Source organism: Acanthochromis polyacanthus, chromosome 22, assembly GCF_021347895.1.
Source record: "Acanthochromis polyacanthus isolate Apoly-LR-REF ecotype Palm Island chromosome 22, KAUST_Apoly_ChrSc, whole genome shotgun sequence".
In the NCBI taxonomy this organism is placed as follows: Eukaryota; Metazoa; Chordata; class Actinopteri; family Pomacentridae; genus Acanthochromis; species Acanthochromis polyacanthus.
The window spans coordinates 18,677,823-18,703,495 of record NC_067134.1 but is presented as its reverse complement, the minus strand read 5'-3'; the positions used below and the strand labels follow the sequence as shown (position 1 = coordinate 18,703,495).

General features: G+C 38.9%; 1 protein-coding gene across 3 annotated transcripts; it reads left to right on the top strand.

Moving 5' to 3' along the window:
- The first annotated feature begins 17,964 nt into the window (after positions 1 to 17,964).
- Positions 17,965 to 25,417, top strand: lig4 (ligase IV, DNA, ATP-dependent). Of its 3 annotated transcripts, none has more exons than XR_007939586.1 (4): positions 17,965 to 18,083; positions 20,048 to 22,118; positions 23,095 to 24,725; positions 24,795 to 25,417. XR_007939586.1 is itself a non-coding variant. In XM_022195703.2 (3 exons), exons 2-3 carry the CDS (start codon positions 20,056 to 20,058, stop codon positions 23,756 to 23,758), a joined length of 2,727 nt encoding a protein of 908 aa, XP_022051395.1. In that variant the 5' UTR covers positions 17,965 to 18,083; positions 20,048 to 20,055; the 3' UTR covers positions 23,759 to 25,417. The 3 variants fall into 3 exon arrangements, 1 of the variants encoding a protein (XP_022051395.1); XR_007939587.1 differs by having other exon boundaries at positions 24,772 to 25,417; XM_022195703.2 differs by having other exon boundaries at positions 23,095 to 25,417.
- The last annotated feature ends 256 nt before the right edge of the window (positions 25,418 to 25,673 follow it).

Genomic DNA, 25,673 nt, shown 5'->3' with positions numbered 1-25,673 from the left:
AAATTCAAGGAAAAGTGTAATGTGGGCTCTTTAACACAAAGCTACTTGCAGTGCTTTCTAATATTACAAAAATAACCAAATATAGGGACAAAACCTGAGAATCTTTTACTTATCACCATGCATGTATTGAACCTTAAACTACATTGCAAGACATATCTCCACTACTGCATAAATATTTGTAGCTCAGTATGCTTTGTTTGTCTGCATACTCAAAGTACATGCCTAGACATTTTACGCATTTAGATTTTTAAACATTGCTGTCACCCAGAGGGATCTGCTCACTTGAAATGCATCTCGGTCTTTTTCATGTCTTTGTGGAAGTTCTTCAGATGGCAAAACAGGCTTGGAATCCACTGACTAAAGCACACTGACATGAGTCACTGCAGGCCTCCGGCTGAACAGGTGAACACACAGTGGTCTCATACATCAATCAAAGGCCTCTTAATAGCTAATATGCAAATCCACAGTATGACATAAACTGTGTCATCTTTTTCTCTACTTTGCATGTACAGAGTTTGTATGACCTTTAAATGTTAAACAAATTATGTCTTCCAGCAATTTACATAGGATTTAGGAACTTTAGGTTCCTGATGACTTTTTGTCGTCAGGACTTGCATCCATAAATACTTAGATAAAAAAGAATCCCGCATTAACCTAAAGTTCAGAGATGAATCTTAGTCTCTCAACATACATATTTACTAGAGATCATATTTTTCATTATGTGAGGATATTTTTCTGAGTTATATGTAAAGCCAGAATCGATTTGGTAGTGCAGTGTGTTGTTAAAAAACACCGTTAGACTGTGGCTAAGCAACTAACATGCTCAGTATAATAATGGCATGTCAATTTTTAACATGCAATGAGTAGTAAGTTTACGAAAAAAAATAACAATTTCAATATTTTAACATAAATAGTTGGTTAGAAACCGAAATGCAATGAAATCCAATTTTGACCTGATGACGGTTCTCAATCAAAGAAGACTCAAGGGATCATTCTTACAGGAACAAATGTGCACCAAACTGAAAAATTAACTTGGCAGTGTCAAACTATCCGCAAATCCAAAAATGACACGAGTCACTCAAAGCAGCCACAGCCTTAATTCTGCAAAACTACGGGTTCTTAGAGAATTAAATATAAAAATGTACACCCCATATCATATCGTGAATGGGGAAATTAGCTAGAGAGACCAACATCTTTTTTTTTAACCACTTTGTAATCATGTTTATTTTGCTGTAAACTTGTACATTTTAAAATGGAGATTTATGACAATTGACTCACTGTTTAAGTCAGCCTCAAGTGGACATTTGAGAAACTGCAGTTTTCACACTTCAGTGTTGGCTTAATTTTCTATCCTGGTGGTTGCCCCTTGTATTTAACTACAGGACAAAAGCTGGTGATACAAGAGGAACAGTAAGGAGTCACTGAAGTTAGTAGAAGCATTCCTCTATAGAAGAGAAATATCTGTACAAAATATCAGAACAATCCATCAAACAGCTGTTGAGATCTTCCAGTTTAGGTTGACAGACCAGCTGACACTGCCACCCTTACAGTCGTGCCACTAACATGTCTAAAAAGATTGAGGACCACATTGGCTTAATGTCATTCAATCTGTGATCTATCACGAAAAGAAGACGTCTTGCTATACTCACTCACTGTAATTACAAAAATCTCTTTAAACTCACAGGGAAAACAGCAAAAATCCAGCACACACAGTATACCCTCTGATACTTAATCCGCATGCGTCAGGAAACACGGACTCTGCATGACATCTGAGTTTTAGGCACGGCATTCTCTGTCAAAATCAAAAGGCATAACACGCAAAGGCTAGATTAGGAGTTATGGTGACTTTGATGCACACAAACACTCATGCACATAAATCCTGTCGGCTTATCCATGTTTCCATCTGTGTTTGTGCCCTTTACTGCCCGAGAGGAAACAAAATTAAAGACACACAGAGCTATAAAGGGGCTCCTAAAGAGCGTTTTCTCACATAATGACTGAAGAAACCTTACTGTGTGAGATCAAAGTTTGTTCTGCTGTGAAAGACCTTGTAAAAAAAAGAATCCCCGACTTATTAAACCGTGTGTTCTGGGTGATTTCCTGTCATTGGATTGTATGCTGTGCTGCAGTCTTCAGGTGTAACGTAACTGAGTGCCACTTGTGTTCAATCACAGAAAGGAAATCACCAAACCACATCAAACAGGCTTGATCTGAACACACCCTTAAGATGCTCCAGTCATTTTGAAAATGTGGCAGAAACAAAGCAGTGCTGGTGTGGAGGTGTGTCTGATGTCACCGTGGCTTTCGCTGTACATTCTGTACTGTTGATGCACTCAGCATTTATGAACAACAAGGTCACGATCTCGCTTTCGTTTTTCTTGTGCGTCACACTCTCCTGTATCCTCTGTGTGGTCGGCAGTGATGCCACCAGGTCCTGTGTAGTGGATGCTGTTTCAGAGCCGAGTCAGAGAGACACCGATGCTAATGAGGCATTAGCTTAAGCCTATAATACCGAGCATGACAGTTTAGCATTGAGGGCGGCCCTCAGCACACAACCAGCCTGACTCAGTGGATTTGGGATGATGCTGCCAATGACCTAAAAGCTATAAAGCACACAATCAAACACAGACGCCTTTATTTTGTTTATGTTTTCCTTCCATCATGGCTTTATTTTATTTTTAGCTGTGCTTCCTTTACAAAATGCTAGAAATATTGAGCTTCATCTATCAACTTGACTAATAGCTTTTATATGTTAGACATGCTCCTAAGTGAATAATAGAAAATGCTTGTTTCAAGCCCACATGTTTTCCAACTAGGTTAGCATTACCTTACAGTAACTGAACAATATAATAAATACATGTAAAATACTTCCACCATCTGCCATATTCCGTTTTTATTTTTGTTAGCTACTGCTAGCGCTGGGTAGCATCTCTTCAGCTACTGGTGTTGCTAGTTTAACTACTTCTCAGTAATATTGATTGCATTAGCGTCATTCCACACAAGCTACACTATATAGCCAAAAGTATTCGCTCACTCATCCAAATAATCAGAATCAGGTGCTCCAATCACTTCCATGGCTACAAACATACTAAATCCTTGCACAGGAGACAACACGCTGATGCTTTGATTTGCTCACTTAGCATATATGAAGTGTTGTCAGTGGCATACAAGCAGAAAAATATATTATTTGATACATTTCTGTTTCTCCATCTGTTTCTAATACACAGTTCTTTTCCTGGCTGCAGCGTTTCCTTATATGAGTACGAGAATTTCGACTAAAATCCGGCTTCCTGGCGGGTCTGCAGCATATTTCTTCTCCCAAACATTCTTCCAGCGCTGTCACTGTACTACAGTGGCAATTAACCGACTACGCAAATGGATGTTTACAGTTCTTGTTGATTACTGAGCTTTCTAAGCCATGCAGATTTTAATAACAGCTTGGATTTGTGAGCATGTGGGTCACTGAGGCTGGGATCTGCTGCAGGCTCCAGTAGTGTCTGGCTCCACAGTCCAGCCGGTACCTCACTGATTTTGACCTTAGTCCCGGTGCTTGTTTACCTGCTGAGTGGAATGTGGCGTTATGTAAGGCTTAATCTATCAGAAAGTACATGTCCCTGCGTTGCCTGGGCCACACAGACACACAAACGTCCACGCTGACTTGGACACGGACAAGCAGCCTAATGATATGGTATATCTAAACTCTGATCCTGTAAGGAAACATCACCTTGTGTACACAGCGCTGAGCTTTATGGCACAAAGTGCACACGCGTGTTGAGGTCTTCCACCCTGGGATCAGTGTCCTGACGTGTGCACTTTTACGACCAATAACTGGGCTTTTACGGTCACACAACAAAGATAAAGGCCCACTCAGCTAGTGAACCCACACTGAGTGGAAACAAACACACACACACACACACACACACACACACACACACACACACACACACACTTCTGGCTTTATTAACCAGCTCCAGTGTGTTGCTATGAGAGTGTGTCCTGTCTATGGAAACTTCCCTTCATGTTTGCTTAAATCGCTCGTCTGACGTGCTTCCGTTACATGTTAGTGTGCTATTGATGTGCAGACAAGGTCAATATTACTTTCCGAAGCTTTCTCTGTTCGGATCTCCTCTGCGGCCTCATACTGGTGTGTGACTGGGTCAGACTGGCCGGTCAGAGCGTCTGCTGGTCACCACGCTGGGCACCGATGGGCTCATAAGGTTGTCAGTAAACACACAATCAGTCTAGTGAATGTGAAAACAGACTCGAGAAGAACACGCGGGACAAATACATGTGTAAAACCAACACAAAAGGAGACATGCTGCAACCATTTGTATGCAGTTAAACATACCAAACGGAACATTACATAAGCCTTTTGTTGAGTTAGATAATGACCTGAAATTCATTGTTATTTTCACGTGGAGCTACACAGATTATGCAGTCAGAAATGCCAAGATTGCACAGTGATTTCAAGCTAAAGCTGTTCTTTCAGGGGGTTTAGTCACATAAATTAGCAACTCTATAGGTGCTCTGTTTGTTTAGTCCAGCAAAGACCTGTACATTGCAAAAAGTCAAAATCTTACTAAGTTAATTTGTCTTATTTTTAGTCAAAATGTTTCATCCCTCTTGATTTAAGATAAATTCACTTAACAAGTGACATTTAAGCAAGATGGAGGGACTCGTTTTAAGACAATGCATCTTAAATATCCTCTTAAGTCGAACAATCTTGAAATTATCTTGTGTTAACCATCCTGTCGTTTCAAAGTTTAAAAATGTGGAAAAATACGTATATATTCACAGTCAAAACTTCCTCATTTTCAAAAATTTTTTGGGAAATTTTTTAAATTTTATTGGTGGAAAAAATGTTTAAAAATGTTTCTTTAAGAATAATCTTCTTAAAGAAAATTTTAGAAGTTTTACTGCTATGCATGGAACCATTTTAGATATTTTTAGGATTATCTTTTGGAAGATTTTTATTCATTTTTTAAAAATATTTACAATTTTCATTTTTTCATTTTTAAAATTTTTGTTTCTTGCAAAATTTGGGGATTTTTTTTCTTAAAAATAAAAACTTTAAGGGAAAACTTTGAGGAATTTTCTTCCTGAAGATTTTTCAAATTTGTATAAATTTGGGGGATTTTTTGCTGAATTTTTTTATTTTTTGTCAGACAAGGAAACAGTATTTTTTGGTCCCGTAAATGAGGACAACAAGAGGGTTAAGACATCTAAGCTTGACAATCCTGGTAAAATACAGCTTAAAATAAATTTTCCCAGCTCATTTTAAGATCTCAGTATTCTAAATATCAAATCTTATTTCAAGAAATCTTACCAAGCCATTTTTCATTTGTTCTGTTGGCTGATTTTTTCACTTATTTCAAGGATAAAGTTCCTTGAAATAACTTTTTATTTCTTGTTTTGAGAGGAGCATTTTTTTTCCAGTGTGTCACCTTCTTTCTGTGACTTTAGTTCTTTGCACCATAAAGACGCAGCAGTGCTCCTTCAACATCTGCTTCCATAAGGAGCCTTAACAAGGAGCTGTCTGCAGGAGCATGAAACCAGTCCTGTTAGTGGGACTGGGCTCATGCCTATAGGAATCTTAGTCAGCAGCACAACAACACCCACTAAAACGAGGTCACAACGGGGTCATGTTTGCGGCAGCCAAGTAAATCATTCGTCATACATGCCAGCCACAAGGCTAAAGCTTACAGAACAGCCACAGTCGGACGGAGACACACATTCCGAGGGCTTAATGGAGGCCGGCGGCACGCAAAGATGCTGCATCCAAAACCTCCCGACCTGATCCAACCTGGCAAGAGACCTACATCCACTCTGCCCCTAAACAAGCAGATGAAGAAGAAAGATCCAAACACCTCTGACACCAGCGGCAGGAAAGTGGAGAGCAAGTCAATAGGTGGCGGCGAGGTGTCCGACAAGCAAAATAAACACGTGGTTATCTTTATATTAATGGCCGTAAGTGTGCTGTAAACAGAGTGTGACCTTTCATTTCATGTCACATGCTTACACAACCGAGGAAGACACGCCTGCAGGTGTTAACAGTGGAGCCGTTTGTAGTCCACTTCCAAACTTCTCTTCTATTCCAACCGGTAACCTCACTAGAGCCGCAGGTTATCAAGAGCTGAACTGTTTTATTAATGACTTGCTGCAAAAACATTTATTACTGCAATTACAGGAGTGTAATGGCATTAGTGAGAGTTGTGTGACTTGTGGCGATGCAGATTTCTCCTCCCCGTCTGTTAGAATACCCGTCAGAACAGAAAACAACAACTCTGACCGGCATCTTGATCAAAACACAGGTCAAAATTAACAAGTTTTAATTTTGAAATTGTGGAAAAAATATATATATTCACAGTGAAACTTCTGAAGTCCACATTTTCAACATTTTTGGACATTTGTTGGTGGGAAAAAAAAGAAATGTGAAAAATGTTTCTTTAGAACATTCACAAATTTTTTTGTAGATGTTCTTAAGGAAAATATCAGAAGTTTTACTGATATATATGGAATCAATTTTGATATTTTTAGGATTTTTTTGGAAGATTATTACTCATTTTTTGAAAATATATACAAGAATTTTCTTGCAAAACTTGTTTTTTTTTAAAAAAAAATTACACATTTAAGGAAAACTTAAAGAATTATTGGAATTTTCTTCCTGAAGGTTTTGCAAATTTTCAGAAATATGGGGAATTCTTTTGCTGAATTTCTGTATTTTTCTTCAGACAAGGAAACAATATTTTTGGTGCCTGTAAATGAGGACAACAGGAGGGTTAATGACTGCTTGGTTCTGACTTGTGTAAATGGGTTGTTGCACACTTTTCTCACATAACAGAAGAAGCAGTATTCAGCAGTATCACAGTCCTGAATGTGCTGCACTTTAAAGAGCAGATGAGTGCGAACAGTCAGACAGAGCAGCTCTGGGCCACACAGACAGACTGTGAGCAAATGTTTGTTTACTAATGACCAGATTGTACTTGCTCCAATTGCTCATTGGATTACAGTCACTGCCAAGTGTCTCTGATCAGCATCACACACTGAGGCCAGAGTCCCAGCCTGAAGAAAACAAAAACACGCCGATAGCACAGAGCGGTAAACAACGGAGTGTATTTGGTTTATTGATTGCCCCAGGGTGCACATTAAACGCTTTGTTAAAGCAATCATTCGTGGCCTGCCGTTAAAATTTCACAGCAGTGTAAATGATCAGAAGTGATGTCTTTTATGGTGTGATAGTGGTGGCTCTGCTGTAAAAGAACAGGCCAATAAATAGACCGTTAAAAAAGTTAACCCTCATGTTGTTCTGTGGGTCAAATTGACCTGTTTTAAAGTTTGAAAATGTGGAAAAAATACATATATTTCCACAGTGAAACTTCTGATGTCCACATTGTCATCTTTTTGGGAAATCTTTGAACATTTTTTGGTGGAAAAAAGAAATGTTAAAAATGTTTCTTAAGAACATTCACCAAGAAATCAAGCAAAATCCGGCGAAATTCACTGGATTTTAGTTGATTTTTATGTGAATGTTCTTAAAGAAAATGTTTGTAGTTTTACTGATATATATGTAATCATTTTAGATATTTATAGGATTTTTTTTGGAAGATTTTTCTACCTTTTTGAAAAATATTTACAAGACCTTTCTTGCCACATTTGAGGGATTTTTTAAAATTAAACTTTTAAGGGAAACTTTTAAAGAATTCTTGGAGTTTTCTTCTGGAAGGTTTTGCAAATTTTCTGAAATGTTGGGAATTTTTTTGCTAAATTTTTGGATTTTTGTTCAGACAATACATTTCGGTGTCTGTAAACGAGGACAACAGGAGGGTTAACTACTTGCAGCTACACTGAATAAGCCAGTTCAAAGCTCGCGTCCCGTTTAACGTATCTAAACTTCACAGCTCACTGTCTTGGCACTGTGCCCTGGTCTGAATCAAAGCTTGACCTCTGAGTCCAACAAGATGCCTTCCAACGCCGCATGTCATTAATTCGAAGGTTATATAAGGAGCTGTTTTTGTGCAGAGCTGCGTCTTAAAGCAGGCCTGAGGTTGCATAAGATGCATCCCAGGCTGCCGATACCGTTCAAAGTATCGGCTACTGATGTGACACGACAACAACGAGCAGAGGCGCCTCGTCATGTTTAAGGCTGAAGGTCGGGATGGGAGCGGTTATCACTCAGGATCCTCTATCGGTCACCGGGTTCAAAGAAAGCACTCGGATAATGAGAGTGCAGCAGGTAACAATTACGGCGTGCGCAATGCAGCACAATCAATAATGTGACCTTAGTGGAGGAGAAGCCTGACAAAATAAATGCCAACACTGCAAGAACATGTTTCAGGAAGCCTTTAGATCAGAGCACAGGGGACACTTTAATTCACCCACTGGGAGGATCTGCTGCTGTATCAGGAAGTAACGGTGTGAATGTGACTAAATGCATAAGCAAGCTGCGTATATGTTATTGTACACACTATGAAATCATGTTTTCTGTTGCTAATTATTAAAAAAAAGACCAGCTGAAACCCCAAAATGTATGTTTTTCCTCAAATGGTCAACTGTACCTTAGTGTTCCTACAGCAGAGAGACTCAAATATCTGAGCTTTTAAAGGCATTATTGTGACAAAAAATGTCACTGATTTATGGGAAAGGCTCCTTAAAGACAAGTCTGAAGTCAATTCATCCAGTACTGTGAAAGCCAATTTAAGATGGACTTACAAAAGGTGTGATTTCTGATTTTTTGATAGTTGAAATGCTATTTTTTGACACATAAAATGCATAATATGTGAAACAGATCATAGTTTCCTGAAACCAAGAAGTCCTTGGTTTCAGGAAAGTTCACAGTCCGTAGGCCTCGTAAGACTCGTTTGTTTTTCTTTTAGCTTTTTACATCCGCAAGTAGAAAAAGTTCTCAGCTGAAAACAGAACAAGGCCTTTCTTCGGTCTCAAAATCTAATCTGTTCTTTGGAAATCTAACGTGGATTTTGTTATGACCCAGCTTGCTAAGGTAAAGGGAAGTAGCATCAAAATAACCAGATATTACCAAAGCTGAAAGTATTTTAATGAATGATAGATTCGAGGAGGACAGTTGATGCTGCTCCAAAAATAACAAATCAATATAAACAAAAAGAAAGACTTCCAACTAAGTTTTAAACTCTGTAATGCAACCAAACCACTCAACATTACCTGCACTCAATGTCCAAAAAACAAAGCGTGCAGGTTAGAATAACAGCTCAAAGCATGACGTATAAACAGTCACTTAGGTTGCAAATTGTGGTTCTCAAAATGTACTTAACAAACCCCCTGAAGCTGACTCAGCCTGCAGTGACGCATGTCTGATGCAAGCAACCAAACACCAAACACAGGTGAGCTGTGAGCTCAGTTCCAGCTGCTCACACCAAAACACAGCTGCACCGAGCGACAGTTTTATCGAACAAGTGGAGCAGTGTGATTTTAAGAGCAGTGCTGGAGTGTCAGACCAAAGCTGTAACAGATTTACATCCATAGTTTGCTTTTATTTGTTCTGCTCAGGTGTTGTTATAATGCATGAGTCAAGCTGAAGCTATATATAGGTCACAGAAGACATATGGGTGTGTGTTCATTTTCACTTCACTCACTGCAGATGGTTGCCAAGGTGTCATACCAGAGAGTTTTTTAACCGTGATTTGGTGTAATTGTTTGAAGTGTTCGATATTTGCATCTTTACACCAAGAGAATATGTGAAAATGTTCAAAATGCATCAGAGATGTAAATAATTTACACCATGGGGAATAAGTGCAGAAATGAGTCAAGCATAGGCCTCAGAAAAACCATGACAACCTAAGTGGCCATAAGCATGTTAGCATTGTTGCTTTGGACATGTTAGCATGCTGACATTAGCATTATGGTTCAAGCATTGCTGAACCAAGGCTGCAGCTCTCTTAAGGACAAATCGTGTTTTTCATGACAGAAATTTGCCATCTTCCTGAATCCATGAGATTGAAATGAGATGAAATTTGTTTAAATTAAATGAGTTTTAATGAAATATCCGCTGCTACACTTGAGCTGCTTTGATTAGTGCATATTTTCCAATGATGGCCTCCAACCTGGATATGGACTGATACTGATGCTGATTATTGGTAATCAAACAAGGCAGATGATTGATAGCTGGAATTGCTATACGTTATATGTGATGTTATAACGGCATGTGACAGCAGGGAACCTGTCGTTCATACTTTGTCATGGCCTCCACTTTCAATTCAGCTTAGCTAACCTCATGTGAGTGTGAGTGGATGTGTGTGTGTGCTTCGCTCCGATTGGATAATCAGCTGAGTGAAGACACCTGCAGCAGGAAGTGGCTCACCTGCTGACAGTCTACACATCCTGCCATAAAAGATGGGCTTGGATCACCACTCAGTTGATCAACTCAGGAGAACTTTCTCTGCTCTGGTTTTGTCGTATTCTAGCTAACCTGTTTTTCCTCTGTTTAGTTCTCCGTCCTTCTCCACGCCTGGACCTCCTTCCCCTCGATGAATCCTCCAACTCTCCCCCAAGCTGCCTGGTTCTACTCCAGACTCTCCTATGATCTGCAACCCGGCACCTTGAGAAACCCTTTGAGACACGTTTCACTCCTGACCACACTCCTCATCCCTGGATGCCAGCAAGGTGGAGAGGTTTGTTAGACTCTTGCCTAAGAAGTATGCACCATCATAATCAAGTTTATTTACTTGTGTAGTCTCTCGTCTCTCCATTTTGTGGAGTTGGAAGTTCCAAAAACATCAATGAGAGCTGTTGGTGTTTTCCTAGGTTAAATGCAAAGCAGTGTGTCCACATAGCAGACCAGCACTGTCAATGAAGTTTACTTCTACCGTTCACATTCATATCCTGCATCAGTCAACATGCATGGACACAAATCATGTATTTAGTCACTTTGGATAAATAGATACATCATTTCAGAGCTGTATAATCTTGTGTCATAAGCTATTTTATTGTAATCGAAATAGCTTTAGACAAAAGCTGCTAAATGTTGTTTGGGAAAATCAAGCAAGATGTAATTTCATCTACAATTTAACAATATTTCTTATTCATTTAATCAATCAAGATCTAAGAAGGTACGATATTAGATGTGTGGATGATACAGATACGAGTCTGCCTGCACAATGTAAGAGATAAGGCATGATCCCAGTGAGGCTGTTTTAGAAAATATCACCACCATAAATTATGCACAGCAAGCCCTGAGAACAACAACACTTATTGTTCTGGTCCAAAATATCTTTAACAGCTAAAACACATGCGGCTGTTTTGGAAAAGAAAAAGATATTTATCTGTATCTCAGTCAGTTTATGATTAGATTATAGATATCAGATTACAGTTATTGAATTATACCGTAACCCTTTGATTCTAATAGGGATCTTTGAAGTTGGATTAAATATATAAACAAAAACAAAATACAGCATTAAAGTAGAATGTCTAATCCAATACACCCTTCCTGTTTCAGCCGGTTTTATAACAAATACACGCTGTGTGTACACAGTAGTGCTCCGTATTTATTTAGCTGACTGCTATGGCCTGATGATTTATCATTTAAAGTGTGACATGTAGGTCTAAAACAGTAACTTTAAAAGAATTATTGATCAATAAAATTTGGTTTTACAATGTGGCTATAATAAAAAAAAAATTACTTTGGACATCATAATACTGTCTAAGTTTGTATATTTTCTGAATTTCAGATTAATTTGTTTATCAATTCCTTGAAAAGCCCAATAAAATATTGTCAAATATCCTGTTTTGCCGAAGCAAAAGCCCAAAATAAGAAAAAGTCATTCACAATTCATTGTAGGTTATTTATTAATCAACTAATGAGCAATGAGTGACATAGATAAGTCAGGGCTAAGGACTTGATAACAAATAGAAATCGGGCTCAGTGGAAAGACATCGAAAGAAAATGTAAGAGGCCTGAGAATGGAGCCCTGAGGTACACCCCAGAATACAAGAGGAAATGTATTGCAGTTCATTCCAATACTCTGTTTTCTGCTATTTATTCATCTTAACTGACTTTACTGAATACATCATGATGCCGAGATCATCAGTGTCTGCAGCAGCAGTAATTTCTAGAGAGGCAAAAGAAGCGTAGATGATAGTATCTGGCATTGATTTCACACCTCGCTTCACACACAATTCGAGTTTCCAGCAGCATGATTAGTTCCAACAACACCTCTGTGGTCCTGAATTGAAACTATTTTAACCAAGAAGCAGAAGAAAGCTTGCCTTCTGGTAGTTTTGGTCAGACAATGCGGAGTAGTTCTGACTCTACAGTCTCTGGTTCCTCCTACGTACTCCACATGTTTACTGTTTCTGCTCATACGCTCATAATCTAACCCGGAAGATCTTCCATCTGCTTCACTTTATTGCTGAAGGAGCTGCTTTCAGCCAGAATGCAGAGTGAGTCAGGGTCAGTGAAGGGCTGCCATGGCGACCTCTCGACTCCGCTGTTATTACACCCCATGATGTAACTACACAGGTCATCTGCCCGTCCAGTCAGGGATTTTATCAGAAAATCATTTCATAACAACACAGACGGAGGGGGGAGAGGGTTATGACACGGCGTGTTATGACAGAGTGAAGGGGGAGACAGTCAGATTGTAAAAAACACAGAAGCTGGATTCTCTGTGGTGTCAAACTGATCTAATTGAGTTCACGCTCAACTGGTTTAGTCTGGCGAAAAAATATAATATTTAGTGTTCTGCAATTTAGGTGAACAGGATCTCGTGTCCTCATCTTTCCTGGCATTTATCTAAGATTATGTGGTGAGGAGTTCAATTGTGCCTTGAGGCGGCGACGCATCAAAAAGCCGCTTTGGCAAGTGTGTGTTTTTTTTTCTCACTCGGTTTATAAAACAAATGCTGGGAACGCACATGAGGCAGCGTCGGTACATACTGTACTGAAAACATGCTCTCATACGCCCTGTGATGGATATCAGTGCTCGCCTCTGGGCTGCACTGTGCTACAGAAACACAGCGACGTCACACACATTCACCAGAGCAGTAAACACAATCAGGTAAATAAGATCTGATGAGGCTTTATTGATTCTCAGGTGAAAAATGTGGCAGCAGCAGAGACGTGAAGTAGTTATAGATAAACAAGCACAGAAATAATAATAGAAATAATGTTAATCCTAATCAGAATTACAAGGCAAGCATCTATCATATAATGACTTGCCAAATAAACAACATGACGCCATAGAAATAGAAATAGCAGCAGTAATTAGTCACAGCCAGCTGTTGATTGACCTACTTTTACTTGTTTTCTGGGGTTGAAAAAGTGGCCAAATTTAAAGTGATGAAAGGTGATTGTGTATTGAATTTTCTTGCCATCGTTTATAACCTACATTTTTGTTTTTAACTCTCCTGTTGTCCTGCGGGTCAAATTGATCTGCTTTAAAGTTTGAAAATGTGGGGAAAGAAAAAATTCACAGTGAAAACTTCAACATTTTCAACATTTTTGGGAAATCTTTGAGCATTTTTTGGCGAAAAAGAAGAAATGTTTAAAAAAATGTTCCAAAAATTAATTTCGCTGGATTTTGGTTGATTTTTTCCCCGAATGTTCTTAAAAAAAATGTTAGAAATTTTACTGATATATATGTGATCACTTTAGATATTTTTAGGATTTTTTTGGGAAGATTTTTATTATTTTTTTTGAAAATATTTACTGTTTTTATTTTTTTAATTTTATTTCTTGACAAAATTTTTTTCGAAATAACTTTTAAGGAAAACTTTTTTGAAATTTTTGGAATTTTCTTCCTGAAGATTTTGCTTTTTTTTTTTTTTTTTTAAATATAAATTTGGGGAATCTTTTTTGCAGACTTTCTTGATTTTGTGTAACTTTTACCTACATTTCCCTTCATGCAACGCCCACAAATGTCCACATCTTTCAAGCTTCCACTCTCAAGTCAACCATGTGGTTGTGTAATCTCAACTTCACTCCACAGCTGAGCACCAATCTGATCCTCACCTGTAAAACCAGCTGACTGCTCTTCTCTCAATATTGGCTTTTACCTGGATCCTCCCTCCATACAGTGTCCGTTAGGAAATCTTACCGCCAGTGTAAACAATCAAGAGGGAAGCTTTTGGGCAAACATAGATCCTAATGTGTCTGGGTCTCTGCAGCCACATCCAGCAGACTGGCCTGACGCTCCACTTAATCATCGGCCATGTCGACTGGGGGATTTTAGCTCTATTACTCTGCCCAATTCTCTCTCTTTCCCTGTGTATCCCTATGCCAAAAGCTCACTCAGTCCTACACTAGCACACTACAACCTCCCCCCTCCTCCCCTGCCAGGCCTGCTGCGAGCTGATGCATGCCACGGAAGCAGTGACGTCAGTTGTTTACTGTCTTGTAGGTCGCTTCTCGTTGCAGTGCAGCAGCACATCCAGCAGGGCTTATGTAACTTCCCCGGCCTGCTGCACGACACCACGACAGGCCTCTGCTGCAGAGCGTGTTTCGGAGGTGGTGGGAGAGAAAAGAAGGGGAGACAAAAGGGGGTGTTGTGCTGCAGCAGCCTGCACAGCATCACCCACATGAGCGCAGGTGCATGCACGTACTGTACTGAGCTTTCCTCTCCACTGCATTGTGTGTGTGTGTGAAGTGAAAACAGAGGGTTCACTGCTGGAGCACATAGTAGCCCTCCTCCCTCCTCCTCCTCCCCACACATATCCCAGCGTCCTCCACTGCAGCAGCAGCAGCAACAGCAGCAGCAGAGAAGTAAACAACTCTGGCTGGCTGTGACTCAGTGATCAGAGCTGCTGATCCTGAGCAGAGTGGCGTCGCCTCCTGCTGGCAGCAGGAAGTGATGAGGAGCAGCTCAATGTGGGCTGCTGGTGGAGAGAAAGTAGAGCCAGGATCAAATGTGTTTACTAGAACGGTGGTCTGTTGTTACTGATCTTATGTCTGTGCTTAAATGACAAAAAAACAAACAAAAAAACAAAATAAAACAGATCCAGATCATAGGGGACCAATTTTTTTCATTTGATGATACTAATACTAATGCCAATACTACTATGAGTACCACTACTAATTATTGTTAGTAGTAGAGTAATTAAATTCATATATGCTAGTTAGTACATATTTATTACTGATAATAATAATAATAATAATAATAATTGCTCTTATTATTATTATTATTAATAGTAGTAGTAGTATTAAATAATTAAATTTTATTAAATATATGACTAAAAAAATCACACAACACTTTTAAATTAAGAATTTTGAGTTTTTTTAAACTCTTGACTAAAAACTATTAGGTAAAATTAAAGATTTGACTGAATGTTTAATGATCTTAATTTGAAAGGTCAAAAACAATGAAGCAAAAAAAAAAACATTTCAAAAGTACATGTTTGATTTTATTATTATTACTGTTTGTTATTATTATTATTATTAATACTACTACTACTATTACTACTACTACTACTAATTGCTGTATTATTATTATAGTTGCTATTATTATTATTTGTGATAATAATAATAATTTTATATTATTGTTATTGTTCCAGCAGTAATAATATGCACAGTTGCAAACAGTAAAGTGCATTAATCAGAGGTATATAAATAAAGAATTTGTGAAAGAAAATGCTCCTTAACTCTAAAAACATGATACAATATTCAAAAGGTACAGAAAAAGAAAATCACAACGTACCACACATACAAGGCATTTGCACATTTCAGGTTTGGACTGTTAAGTGCAGTTTTGGCATTTGGGTAAAAACTGCTTGATTTTTAGGGTTAGGGTTAGCTGAGCAGCGCTGCTTGGTGTCACAGAAGCCTCATGAAAACAGAGAAATCAGGTAAATATAAATAGCAAAAAAAAAAGAATGTAGAGATGCTGTATTGAGCCCCTTGAACAGATTATATCTAGTGAAGAATATGTCATGGAAAAGAACATAATGCCACTGTTATCTCAATTATTGCGAGCAGTCTGATATTTAGACTTTTTAAAAAATAATTCAAGACAATACCCCATTTAGGTATAACAGGAGTGAACAGGTAAGGACACAAGTGTGCAGAAATACATAACTTCCAAATATAATAAATTATATTTTTAGTAGATTATAAATACAATAAATACTTGTTAACATTGTGTGTGAGAGTGAGTGTGTGTGTATTATGTAAATGTGACCTGAAGCCATAGTGAATAAAACATAAGTTACTGGTTTTTATCCTTTTTTTTCATGTGTTGTGTCCTTTTTAACATAAATAAAGTCCAGTGAGATGCTTTGGGGATCTCTCCTCCCACACTCAGGTCAGAGGTGGAGGTCTGAACATCACCTCTGATCCTGGAGGACGTTCACAGTCACACGCCCTCCAGCTGCCATTAAACTACACAAAAAAAGCCCTGAAGTCCACGAGATATGACAGCTGACGGTTTATGAAAAATGAGCATCAGGCACAGAGCTTGTTCAAATAAAGCCTGCGTGGGCGAAAGAATGTAATTAGGTTTGGTGGAATCCACACAAGCAGAAACACTGAATGCTGTTGATTGGACACATGACATCGCTGGAATGATTTCGTGTCATTTTACAAGTGACAGCATGTACTTGGAAATCTACCAGCCACCACCTAATGGAGCGATGGTCAAAACAAGTTTATAATGGAAACACAACAAAAATATGTGTGTTCGACTGTTTTTTTTAAAATACTGTACTGTTATACATATATATATACATATATATATGTATGTGTATATATATATATACTATATAGGACCCACATGTGACTACAGTGACATTAAGACCACAAACATCAGTATTACTCTTCAGAAGGAGCTTGTCTTCACTATCAGGTTTTCTACAACCTGCTGCCACCAGACTTTGATCCATAGATGTCTTACATAATGATTACAGGGAAGAGAAACTCCTTCTTGTGGCCAACAAATGAATTCTTATCTTTTACAACCAGCACAACTACTGCCTCAGACCTGGGAAGGTAAACAATCTAAGCTCTGCAGCGGCTCTCTACTGCCCTCTGCTGGACAATATGTGGATGGCAGACGATTTTCTACAATTGGACCAATCTACTGAAAGTCAGAGAGAAACTGCAATATTTACATTAAATCTATTTAAACAAGTGAATAAAACATCAGTGTCTTTGTCTTTATCACCTGCAGGATTATAATTGCCTCCAAAATGATCTCCTCAAGAGGAAGCTACTTCAAAACTCAGCTGCAGGGTGTTGATTGAGAGCAGAAGAACTCACATTACACCAGATTTCAAGTGTCTGCACTGCTGCCTGTCTGTTTGAATTTTAAGAGCCTTTCATTGGTTTACAAAACTCTTAATGTTTGTTGTTTTATCTGTTTTTCAGACTTCCTGTTATCCAATGAACCTCCCAGTTTTTTTGTGTTTGAATTTCTTTTAATTCAACCCAAATTAAGAACAAATTCAGAATGAGGCATCTTCTGGTTATTTTACAACCTTCCTAAACCTGATATGTTTAAATGCAAATGTAAGACATACCTCTATAGTGTGGTTTGTATTTGATTTGGTGTGTTTTTGCTTGTTTTTTTGACTGTTTATTTATGTGTTTAAGCCTGTTTTATTTTTTTTTAAATCACCTGACTTTACTGTTATTGCTTTATTCTGCTATTCTGAATTTTCTGAATAATTTTTCCTCTTCTGTTTCCTCATTGCCTTGTTTCAGTTCCTCAGATATTACTGGGTTCTTCATTTATAACTTAATATTTATAGAAATATTGTTTTGTGTGTTTTTTATGATCATTTCCTTTTATCTGTTTCATTGTATTTGTATGAAAATATTTTACAATGGACAATATTATTATGTCTGCAGTTAATTTACATAAAGAACAGTATTTAATCTGGCATTATCAAATGACAAAATGTGCACAAATACAAAAGCAACCCAAAAGTATGAAACTAAAAGAGCTCACCACTCAAATAAACGGCACTGGGATAGGAACGAAACTTCCGCTCTTGATTCTGGGGAACGTTTTCCTTGCAGGACCTACTTTAAATTCCAGGAAGTGTCTGTCGTCAACATGTAGTCGTCCGGGATTCTGACGGCTTTTATTTTTACTTTGGAGGCCTGAAGGCAGACGTTAACAGGTAAATATATTACCTCTCATTATATTTTTTATTTAAAACGTATCAAAACTGAGCTGAAATAAAACATGTCGTAGTTTGGCGCTCAATGTATTAACGTCCTGCTTTTTGTGAACAGAATATAACTTTAAGCTGCCTTTCGAAACACTAAAATAGTTTTAAATAACAAAATTTTGTTAGTAAATGTTAGCAATTTTTTATCGATAGACACGTCCGGACAAACTGAACGTAATATGACAACGAAAAGTCGAGAAAATAATCACGAGTTGGTTTATTTAAATATATTTCCACATACGTTGTGTTAATGTAGCTTAAAATAATTATAGTGTGTCCGATTTAATATAAATGTATTATCTATAAATATATTTCGATGGTTGATCTTCCTGGTTGTGTGAATCTGCTGGTGTTTACAGACCTGTCAGAACATGTCGGATAGATCCAACAACCTGCAGCTCAACACACAGAACAGTCAGTAACACAGATCTAAATTCTCACCAACTACATTATTTTAAGTCCAGCGGGTTATTTGACAACAGCAGTGACGGTCATCCTGTAGTGTTAAATCTCAAACATTTAGTTTTCCAGATTAAATATGCAAGGAAACATGCACTTCTAAGCAGAAGTCAATCACAGTTGTTGGTACAGAGCTGCTCTGTAGTCTGTAGTCTAAAAATAGGAGGGAACTTTGATACTTGGAAGTATTTTCTGCACAGACAATTAGAGGCCTGATCCAGATCTCCACCCTGTTCAAAGTGTGAATGAAACACATGTCCAAAATCACTTTTTTGAAAATAGCAATGCGTTGTTTCCAAGCAATGTATGCTGTTTTGGTGGATTTTTGTACCAAACCTGCACACTGAAACTCTACAAATGTAGGGAAAAAAAACATGAATATGGACTTGTGTTTCATTTTAATCAGCTGCTTAGTTGACCTTTCTGTTTGTGGCATTAACTAGGGAAGGTCGTCAACATCTTTCTGTCCCTTCTAGACATTTGACAGAAAATACCAACAACTCTGCACATGGGAAATAAAGGCTTTTCCCCCCAACTTTATTTATAGAACATTTTCAACATTTTAGACAAACACTGTGATTTACAGCACAAGGTGTAAAAAAAAAAAAAAAAAAAAAAAAAAAGGGGGGGGTAAGATAAATATTAAATAAAATAAATACTAAAAAGTAAGTAAATAATTACATGTATCAGTCTGCCAGCTCAGAGGAAGAATCTACGGAATGTATATAGAATGTATAAAATTTGCAAACCCTTCAGGAAGAAAATTCCAATAATTTATTTTAACTTTTCCTAAAAAGTTTTATTTAAAAAAAAATCCCCCAAATTTGGCAAGAAAATTCTTGTAAATATTTTCAAAAAATGAGTAAAAATCTAAGTATCTACAGTGATTACTTCTAATATTTTCTTTAAGAACAATGTTCTTGAGAAACATTTTTAACATTTCTTTTTATTCCACCAGAAAATGTTTAAAGATTTCTCAAAAATGTTGAAAATGTGGACATCAGAATTTTCACTGTGAAAATATGTATTTTTCTTGACATTTTCAAACTTTAAAACGGGTCGGTTTTGACCAACAGAACAACACGAAGGTTAAAATCATCACAAAGGACTTTATTATTTCTTTATGTTACATTTTTCTAATTGTATTTGGACACTGAAGACGTCAAGAGCTGATGTTCTTATCTAACCTCGACAGTTTGATCATTTTGTTCAACCAATAGTCCAAAAATAGACGTTCAGCTTGTTGTCACACAAGATTTTAAAAAAAAATTGTTGTAACATTTCAGAAGTTGGCACCAGACAAATGTTTGCCATTGTTGTTTGAAAAGTTAAAAGCTCTGTTCATTAATTGACTCATCGTTTCTGTTGCCTTCGTGTGATGCATTTATTGGAAAGAACAAACTTTAGATAGCAACAACTGACATGTTGATTTTTGTCATGTTTATGTTTTACAGATTTTATCATGGAGGGAACTTCCAAAAGTGACGCTGCCAGTCAGCCGTCCGTCGCCGCTCAGGTTCCTTTTATTCACTTGTGCACCACTTTAGAGAAAATCCAGAAGGCTAAACTCCGTCCAGATAAATCCAAGATCCTTCGAGATTTTATTGAGTCGTGGCGGAATTTTCACTCAGCCCTCCACAAAGGAAACCCCAAAACTACAGACTCCTTCTATCCTTCTATGCGTCTCATAGTTCCCTCTTTTGAACGAGAGCGAATGGCGTATGGCATCAAAGAGAGCATGCTGGCTAAACTCTACATCGACGTATTGGGTCTCCCTAAGAGTGGCCCAGAGGCCAATAAACTACTGAACTACCGAGCACCGACCACATCCCAGGGAGAAGCTGGAGACTTTGCCGGCATGGCGTACTTTGTGCTAAAGAAACGATGCACCAGCCAAGGAAACCTAAGCATCAAGGAGGTCAATGACTTCCTGGACTCAGTGGCTATAAACAACGCTGGCAAGAAGAAGGATCTTGTGAAGAAGAGTCTGCTGCACCTCATCACCCAGAGTACAGCTCTAGAGCAGAAGTGGCTCATTAGAATGATCCTGAAGGACATGAAGCTCGGGATCAGTAAGGAAACCGTGCTCCAAGTCTTCCACCACGACGCTGCTGAGCTCTACAATGTCAACACCGACCTGAACAAGGTGTGCCTGCAGCTCCACAATCCCTCTGTGTCCTTAAGTGACGTCTCCATCGGGCTTTTCTCTGCCTTCAAGCCGATGTTGGCAGCCATAGCCAACATCCGCAATGTGGAGAAGCAGATGGGCAACAGTCCTTTTTTCATCGAGACCAAACTGGACGGGGAGCGGATTCAGCTGCACAAGGACGGAGATGTGTACAAGTACTTCAGCCGAAATGCTTTTGAGTACACGCAGCAGTTTGGAGGATCTCCACTGGAGGGATCGCTGACGCCTTATATTCACAACGTCTTTAAAAGCCATGTCGTCAACTGTATCCTGGACGGTGAGATGATGGCGTACAACCCGACAGCGGAGACCTTCATGCAGAAAGGGAGCAAATTCGACATCAAGAGGCTGATGGACGACTCCGAGTTACAGACGTGCTTCTGTGTGTTCGACGTGCTGTTGATCAACGACCAGAAACTTGGAAAGGAAACGCTGAAGAAACGCTACGAGACCCTTCAGACAGTTTTCACGCCAGTCAAAGGACGGATCCACCTGGTGCCAAAGACGGAAGCCAGAACCATGCAGGAGGTGGTGAACGCTCTTAATGATGCTATCGACAGCAGAGAGGAGGGCATCATGGTTAAGGATCCTTCATCCATCTACAAGCCTGACAAACGAGGGGAAGGATGGCTGAAAATAAAGCCAGAATATGTGGATGGCTTGATGGATGAGCTTGACCTGCTGATTGTTGGTGGCTACTGGGGCAAAGGGAGGCGTGGAGGCATGATGTCACATTTCTTATGTGCTGTTGCTGAAGCTCCGAAGCCCAGTGAGAAACCTTCAGTTTTCCACACCCTCTGTCGCATTGGCTCCGGCTACACCATGAAAGAACTCTACGACCTTGGTTTAAAGCTCGCCAAGCACTGGAAGGTCTACCGGAAGAACGACCCTCCAGCATCCATCTTGTGCGGAACAGAGAAACCTGAAGTCTACATCGAACCCTGCAACTCTGTCATCATCCAGGTTAAAGCTGCAGAGATAGTCGGAAGTGACATGTACAAAACCAACTGCACCCTGCGCTTCCCCCGGATCGAGAAGATCCGAGACGACAAGGAGTGGCACCAGTGCATGACTCTAGCTGAGCTGGATCAGTTCCGCAGCAAGGCATCGGGGAAACTCGCCTCGCGGCACCTTCGCATTGACAACGACGAACCACAGAAGAAGAAACGCAAGATGCCGGCCAAACCCAAGAAGGTTCCCGGGATCATCGACCACTTCAAACCTCAGGACCTCTCCGGGGTCAGCAAGGAGACGGACATGTTTGAGGACGTGGAGTTCTGCATCCTGAACGGCACCGAGGATCACCCTAAATCTGAGCTGGAAAAGGGCGTGGCCAGGTAACATGATAATTTTGCCTCAAAATTGCCTTTTCAGTAGCTTTTGTTGATTTAGAGATTAGAATGAGGACATCTTGAGGACAGTGGAAATGAGGGCTGGCCTGAATAGCAATTTCTGGGCTCCGGATATTCAGCCCCGATTAATGACAAATGTCCGAATATTCGGATCGGTTCGTAACGTAACGGCAGAAACGAGCCCAATACCGATTGCGTGACATCTTCCGATGGGGGAAGACGGAGGGACAAGTTGAACACCGATTGCACGACATTGTCCAGAGGGGGGAAAGATTCCAAATATTCAGATCTCAAATTAAATATTTGGGTACCACCATAACGACCGAATATTTGGATATTCGGATATTTGGGTCCAGTAGAAACATAATCCTACATTATCATCTTTTGGTGGTGGATATAGTAAGCTGCTGCCAATAATTGCTTCTTTAAATGTCTAGCAGACACAAAGCAATATTTGCATCCATTTCCTATCATGTTTCAGGTCTTCAAGTTAACATATGTCCAATAATATAGTTCTGATTTGGTCATGAGCTGAAGTTGGATGCCAGAAAACCAAAACATTAAGCTGAAAGATGCAAAAATGTTGCATAGAATTAATGGGAACCACAGCGCCTTATATACTTCACTGCAGGTTCATCACTTTAGTACTCAAATCGTCATGTGAGCCACTGTTGATATAAAAATATTGATTATAGCAGCTTTAAAGGGAGACCATGTTGCTGAACAGAAGCCACTGTGGCCACAATCTGCCTCAGTAATATCAGCAAACAGCAATGTTTATCTAATTTTAGCAAACATTAGTCACCATAAACTATTGATCATGCCAGAACAAGTCAGGCAGAGGCAGTAAAATGATGCACTTGCTTGGTTTTCATCATGTTATTTCTTCCTTAGTGTCATGGAAACATGTTTTAAAGTAGCTCTTAACAAACAATTCATTGCTGATGTCGTTTCCTGTTAGGTGCGGAGGTATCGTGGTTCAGAACCCGGGCCGGGACACCTACTGCGTGATCGCTGGCGTGGAGAACATGCGTGTGAAGAACCTGATTTCATCCAACCAGCATGACATAGTTTGGGCCGCCTGGCTGCTGGAGTGTCTGGACCAGAAGGAAGTGGTTCCATGGCAACCACGCCACATGATCCACATGTCGCCCTCCACCAGGGAGCACTTCGCCAAGGAGTACGACGGCTTCGGCGACAGCTTCTTCGTGGACACGGACGAGCAGCAGCTGCGGGAGGTGTTCGACCGGATCAGCAGCGCGGACGCTTCGGTGAACGTCGGACAGGTGGAGGAACGTTACAGCTGGAGCGATCTACCCAGCAGCATGTTCAGACCCTTCACCGCTTACATGGACAGCTACGCCAACATAGGAGACCCTAAAAGCGCCATAGCTGCCTCCTGTCTGGATATCAGGGCGCTGGAGTTCCGCTACCACGGAGGGACGGTGGTGAAAAAGCTGGAGGAAGGAGTTTCACATGTCGTCATCACTGAGGAAACCAGACTTCTGGATTTACGGACTCTGAGGCGCTGCTTCAGGAAGAAGTTTAAGATAGTAAGAGACACGTGGGTGACGGAATCCATCGAAGCAGGTTATCTGATGAATGACAGCGACTACTTGGTTTGAAGAGTCTACTGATTTTAAGTCAACACTGGAGGAAAAAAAAATCTCCTTTAGCATTTTAATTAAGTCCAAATAACATTAGCAATACACTATTTAATAAAAGTTGTAGTATAAAATGCCAGACAATTTTACCTCTTCACACAGTCCTCACTGAGTTTTATCTTTGGTGTTCTTAATAAGTGCTGGTTTTTCATGGTCTGCTCTAAAAATCAGAAAAGCAATTATTGGATTTTCAATTTTGAAAGTATCCTAATAGTTTTTTTTCTCAATTTTCCCCTTTCAAGCTTTTATCTGTGTAGTTATTGAAACATTTTTGGAATAAAAAGAAGATTTTCTGCTTAAGGGAAAATGAAAGGTTTAATTCAAGCAACTCTGAGAATAATTTCAGTGAATAATCTGCATTAGTGGGCAGCAATACTTCACCATAATAATCCCTCCATTGTAAAGGCTGCTCCAGTTATTTAGCATTGCACTGCGTGAAGGTTGGAGGACTTATTAGAAACAGATTTAGAAAATATAGCTAACAATGAAAGATACAGAAATGTCTTTACCTATCAGACGGTAAGTTAAGTTAACTCTTCTTGTTGGAACTAAATCAGAATTTTCAAGCTTAAATGAACCTTGGTTTGTTTAAGCTTAAGCTAGTCATGATTTTTTTGAAAAAGCTTAAATTAGCCCTGATCTATAGGATTAAGTTCCCTTTTGTAAAGCTTAAGCTAACTCTGATTTTGAGCTTCAGTTAACTCTGATTTTGAGCTTTAGTTAAGTCAGATTTAAAGCTTAGGTTAACTCTGATTTTGAGCTTAAAGTAACTCTAATTTTGAGCTTAGGCTAACTCTAATTTTGAGCTTTGGTTAACTATGATTTTGATCTTAAGTTAACTCTGATTTTGAGCTTCAGTTAACTCTGATTTTGAGCTTTAGGCTAACTCTAATTTTGAGCTTAAGTTAACTCTAATTTTTGAGCTTTGGTTAATTCTAATTTTGAGCTTAAAGTAACTCTAATTTTGAGCTTAGGTTAACTCTAATTTTGAGCTTAGGTTAACTCTAATTTTGAGCTTAGGTTAATTCTAATTTTGAGCTTAGGCTCACTCTAATTTTGAGCTTAGGTTAACTCTGATTTTGATCTTAAGTTAACTCTGATTTTGATCTTAAGTTAACTATGATTTTGATCTTAAATTAACTCTGATTTTGAGCTTAAGTTAACTATGATTTTGATCTTAAATTAACTCTGATTTTGAGCTTAAGTTAACTATGATTTTGATCTTAAGTTAACTCTGATTTTGATCTTAAGTTAACTATGATTTTGATCTTAAGTTAACTCTGATTTTGATCTTAAGTTAACTATGATTTTGAGCTTTAGGTTAACTCTGATTTTTAAACTTCAGATAGCTCTGACTTTTAAGCTCAAATTATGTTTTTTAAGCTTAAGTTGTTTCTGATTATTGAACTTGAGTTATCCCTCATTTTTTCTCTAAATTTGGAGCGTTCCCTTCAAAGCAATAAAAGACATCACATGATTGTTGTTTGTTATGAGTGAAATGAACATAAAACCATTTTGATATGAAAAAGAACCAAGAAAATGTGTCTTAAACTGTTTTGTGCCTTTATGCTTCCATGTCATTACATATTAAGTACAACTCTAATAAAAATCTTGAAGTGGTTTGATATACAAGTGTGATTTGCATCTAAAATTGGTGTTAAACTTAAAAGAAGTGTCTTGTGTGTTGTGGTGGCCTTTGCTACTGCTCTTCAGTGACTACTAGAGAGGGACACCACGGGGGTACGTTAAAACCGGTTCAGCTCAAGGCCTTCCAACAAAGATGTGGCCGTGTTTCCTGTCTTCAGAAATGTCACCAGAGTGTCTCGGGACTCATCAATATGTTATAACCTTCATTACCGTTGTCTCTGGGGTGCAG